General features: G+C 34.0%; 1 protein-coding gene across 1 annotated transcript; it reads left to right on the forward strand.

The window, feature by feature from the left end:
- Positions 1–323: 323 nt before the first annotated feature.
- Positions 324–3,575, forward strand: LOC140833394 (probable aminotransferase TAT2). Its single transcript, XM_073197744.1, has 7 exons — positions 324–603; positions 856–1,195; positions 1,290–1,508; positions 2,532–2,591; positions 2,730–2,885; positions 3,091–3,184; positions 3,463–3,575. Exons 1-7 carry the CDS (start codon positions 347–349, stop codon positions 3,573–3,575), a joined length of 1,239 nt encoding a protein of 412 aa, XP_073053845.1. The 5' UTR covers positions 324–346.
- Positions 3,576–4,803: the final 1,228 nt, after the last annotated feature.

A 4,803-nucleotide genomic window follows, 5' to 3' on the forward strand; every position in this document is an offset into this window, starting at 1 on the left:
AGTCTTAGCATAAAAAGTAATAATTTTTCATGGATGACCCAAATAAGAGATATGTCTCACAAAATACGACATGTGAAACCGTGTCATATAAAGTTTATGTTTATCGAACTCTGGAGAAAGTATTTCATAATATATGAAACAATAATATTCCAACTATGAATTTATTTTCTTTCTATTTTGAGATACAAAGGTCCCAATTTTATTTTAATTTCAGAAGAAAATATTATCTCACCCCAAAATTTTTGGGTATTTAAATATACCAACCATTGCCCTCCAAACACAAAGCACCACAATTCAGAAGTAATCTCCAGAAAAGCAAAACATGGAAAGAACTGTTGCATCTGGGATGAAGAAGCAACACTTGCGTGGTTGCAAGGAGACAGAGTCTCCTCCAAACATTACAATCAAAGGGATTCTTGGATTGTTGATGGAGAGTGTAGATCATTCTGATGATAAACAAGTGATTTCTTTAGGCATGGGGGATCCGACCGTTCACTCGTGCTTTAGCGCCACCGTTGCTGCTCAAGAAGCTGTTGTGGAAGCTCTCCGTTCTGCTAAATTCAATGGCTACTCACCCACTGTTGGTCTTCCTCAAACCAGAAAGTATATTATATCCTTTTTCATAGAATATTTTTACTATGGTTTATTTTTCTTGTTTTTCTATTTCTTGAAGATTGTTAATTCCTCCAAACAAATTTTAACATCAAAACAAATTCGAACCCTTTGTGATGATATGAATCATGAACGAAATCAAGTAAACATACAAAACTATTAATGGGGATTTCATGGTCAAATGAACACTTCATTGCTGGTTTAAGGAATGAACTTTCTCTCATACATAAGTTTCTGGAACAGGGCGATAGCGGATTATCTATCCAATGATCTTCCATACGAGTTATCGGCAGACGAGGTTTATATCACTGCCGGATGCACCCAAGCTATTGAAGTGGCCTTATCGGTCTTGGCTCGCCCCGGCTGTAACATCTTGTTGCCAAGGCCAGGTTTTCCTATTTATGGACTTTGTGCCGAGTTCAGAAATATCGAGGTTCGGTATTTTGATCTTCTACCCGACAACGGATGGGAGGTGGATCTCCACGCGGTTGAGGAGTTGGCGGATCACAACACCATGGCAATGGTGATCATAAACCCCGGTAATCCGTGTGGAAACGTCTACACCTATCAACACTTAGAAAAGGTTCGCATATATTAATTGCCCTACCATATATGTATCTTTGCCTGGTCTATTAATGTGTAAATTGGACTATATCATATGCATGCATGGCTATTAGATTGCTGCAACTGCTAAGCGACTCGCAATTGTTGTGATTGCTGATGAAGTTTATGGCCATCTTGCTTTTGGACCTAACCCTTTCGTGCCGATGGGGACGTTCGGATCCATCGCCCCCGTGCTCACGCTCGGTTCGTTATCGAAGAGATGGTTAGTGCCGGGTTGGCGAGTAGGTTGGTTGGCTACTACTACAACTGTTGGCACTTTAAAAAATGCAAAGGTTTGTCTTCAGTATCGCATTGCGTGGACTAGGGTTTGGGTAGGCATCTCTGGCTAGTGTAAATGAACGTCGTGGAAATAGAACAGGGAATCCCAACCTCATTCTCATTTTCATGTCCATTCCAATAGAAATGTGCTTATCCATTCTCATCCGCCAAATTTTCCTATTTAATTTTCAAACAGAAAGTCTCCTATTATTTACTTTTCATATTTATCATTTACATACATCACTTTTCTTCTCCACCTAAATAATTTCTCACGTAAATCCCTAACTCATTTTCCTCGATTTTTATGATATAGTTACTGTTATTTGATAGAATAATGGTATTAATTAAATCTAAGTCGCTATATTATTATTATTATTATTAGAGTATTTGACGACGACGACATTAATAATAATAATAATAATAATAATAATAATAATAATAATACATTAACGATAAATAATAATTTCTTAATATTAATAATAACGAGCTTATATGAAACATAAACCGATTAAAACTAAAACCGTTGTAAATAATCAAACAAAACTATGCAAGATCATTGTTTATGTACTAATAAAAATTAAAAACAAAAATAAATAAAAAAACGATTACCACTAAACCAATACAACAAATTTGAAGGGGGTGGATGCCACCACCCGCCAAGTTTAAATGTGGTGTTCTTCAAATAAAATGTTATTTTTGGTGTAATTGGTCCGATTTTTGTTGGAGTAGTTGTTAAATTTTGGTCTTAATCCAATTTTCTTTTGCATATTTACAAAGTTTAGTTTCAATCCATATTTAATTTGATTTTTTCCCGGAGTACCTTGCCATTGCTCTCATAGAATCAGATTAAATATGAACATTAACAACCAATTTATAACATTTAATAAACCAAAATTTGACTAATTTAATTAAATTACCAAAACCCAAATCTACGCTGGGATGATTTTTGGAATTTTCCCGAGTGAAAAACCAAGTTTTATTGTTGAATTATCTTATGTTAGTTCTCAATATATAATGAATATATTATATCTTCCCAGTTCGTGGAACGCCTCAAGAAGAACTGCGACATTTGTGGAGGCCCTGCAACCTTTATACAGGTTTTATATCGCGTCGCTAAATCGACTTATACTGATTTGTCTTGTGATAGATTTCAAATTAAACCGTTATTGATACCTCAGTGTTTTTTCTCGAAAGCGAGAAAAAAAAAATCTGATTAGACGACGTTATTTTCTCAGGCTGCGGTCACCGGAATTATCCAGGGAACACAAGATATGTTCTTCAAGAAGAACATAAGATTGCTGAAGCAAACATCGGATCTTTGTTACCAAAAGACGACGGCGATCAGCTGCTTTAGTTGTCCCAGTAAACCACAAGGGTCTATGGTTTTCATGGTATCACCAACTATTATATATACATATTTTTTCCAATAATAATTGAACCTAACATACATAAAATTAATTGATCATATTTAATTTGAAGAAGGAAATTTTGTTACTTATTTTTTTTTAAAGTATGATATATATATATATATATATATATATATATATATATATTATTTTATTTAATGATTGAATCTAATTATTATCACGTACGTAGGTGAAATTGAATAGTTCCATGCTGAAAGATATTAGCGATGACCTAGACTTCTGTTTCAAGCTGGCAAAAGAGGAGTCTGTTATAATACTTCCAGGTACTTTTTATATACATAAATCAAGAATTCGAACATGAAATGAACCAGATTTCCTGTAATATATAATCTAGTATTTTTGGAAAAATTTCGCAATGACATGCATCAATAACTTTCGACTCGTTAAAGCCCCAAGATCAATCACAAGTGAAACAAGATGCATTAAGAGTGATTGGCATTCAAGGAAAACGTCGACATGCATGTTTGATCCTAGCTATATACTCACATCATACTTACGAAACACACGCACACATATAATATATATGATTTTTCATAAGCAGGATCCGCCGTGGGACTCCAGAACTGGCTCCGGATCATGTTCGCTGCCGAGCCATCTTCGCTCGAGGAGGCACTGGAGAGGGTGAAGTCCTTCTGTGATCGTCATGCACGTTAAATGCATCCCGACAGATAATTGAACAAGACCAGATGTTTGATTTTACTGAGGAAATCATATTAATAAATAGATATTGAACTGATTTCATTTCTTCTCTTTTTTTTGAAAAACAAAATTCTCTATTCGTTAAAAATAGTACAGTAACCCACTGGGATCATCTTTATCAACTATCAGCTATGGAGAAGTCTATTTTAATGACCTGGTGCTTTGACGGTGGAGTTTTTGCACTCTAAACATGTATTAAATTGAATATTATCTTAGAAATAATTTCATTCGTAGATTGTATATTTTCATTTGGTATTTGAATCACCTATGGTCGATTTACATATTAATGACTTTAGATTTTTTTTCAAAATAATTTTTCAAGTGCTGACATAACACCAAAAAATGATAACATGTCGCTGAAAATTGATAGCATGCATGTGTCATGTCATGTCAGCACTCTGGTGAAAACTGATCAATAACGCGAATTGACCGATCACATAGCTACAAATGCAAAAATTTACATTAAAAAAGTATAATTTTCTATTTCATTGAGGTTGGAGATGAACAAATAGGCTAACCTCAATGAGGAAAGAAACCCATTAATAAATGGATGATTAATAAGGGTTAATACATAAAAGGATAATATTCTTTTGATACAGGATGAATTTGATCATATTACTGAATTTGCAGATGACAACACTGGATATGATATTAAATATTATCATGATGCAATATTTGCATTAAAGAGTTCTAAAGAAGAACTTAAATATCTTTATATATTTTCAGGATATATAAATTTTTGTCCTATTGATAATGCTCTAAAAGGATCTATCTCTTATTCATATAGCTCAAAGCTATTTAAATAAAGATTTAAAGCCAATTTATGGAAGAAAAACAAAAGATTATTTTGAAACAATTCTAGTTGAAACTGATCTATTGACTTCAACATATGGATAGAGCTAAAGACTATGCATTCTTTAAAATGATAATTAAAAAGGTAATGACGGCTGTCAATTGGGGTTTGCCATTAGGACAAGCGCGTCAAATGAATATTTTTCAGGCCATGCTAATATGTATACTCCGTGGAATGGGGTGCCAAAGATGAAAACAAGGACGTGAGCAATAATTGCCCAATACGAGAATGTGCGAGTATACAAACTGATATGATGCATCTGAAATACAATATGCTCGGATATCAAGGATCAAGTCAAAAATGTTATGCTCAGTCTAGAGGCACCTGAGC

Source organism: Primulina eburnea, chromosome 6, assembly GCF_022965805.1.
Source record: "Primulina eburnea isolate SZY01 chromosome 6, ASM2296580v1, whole genome shotgun sequence".
Taxonomy (NCBI): Eukaryota; Viridiplantae; Streptophyta; class Magnoliopsida; order Lamiales; family Gesneriaceae; genus Primulina; species Primulina eburnea.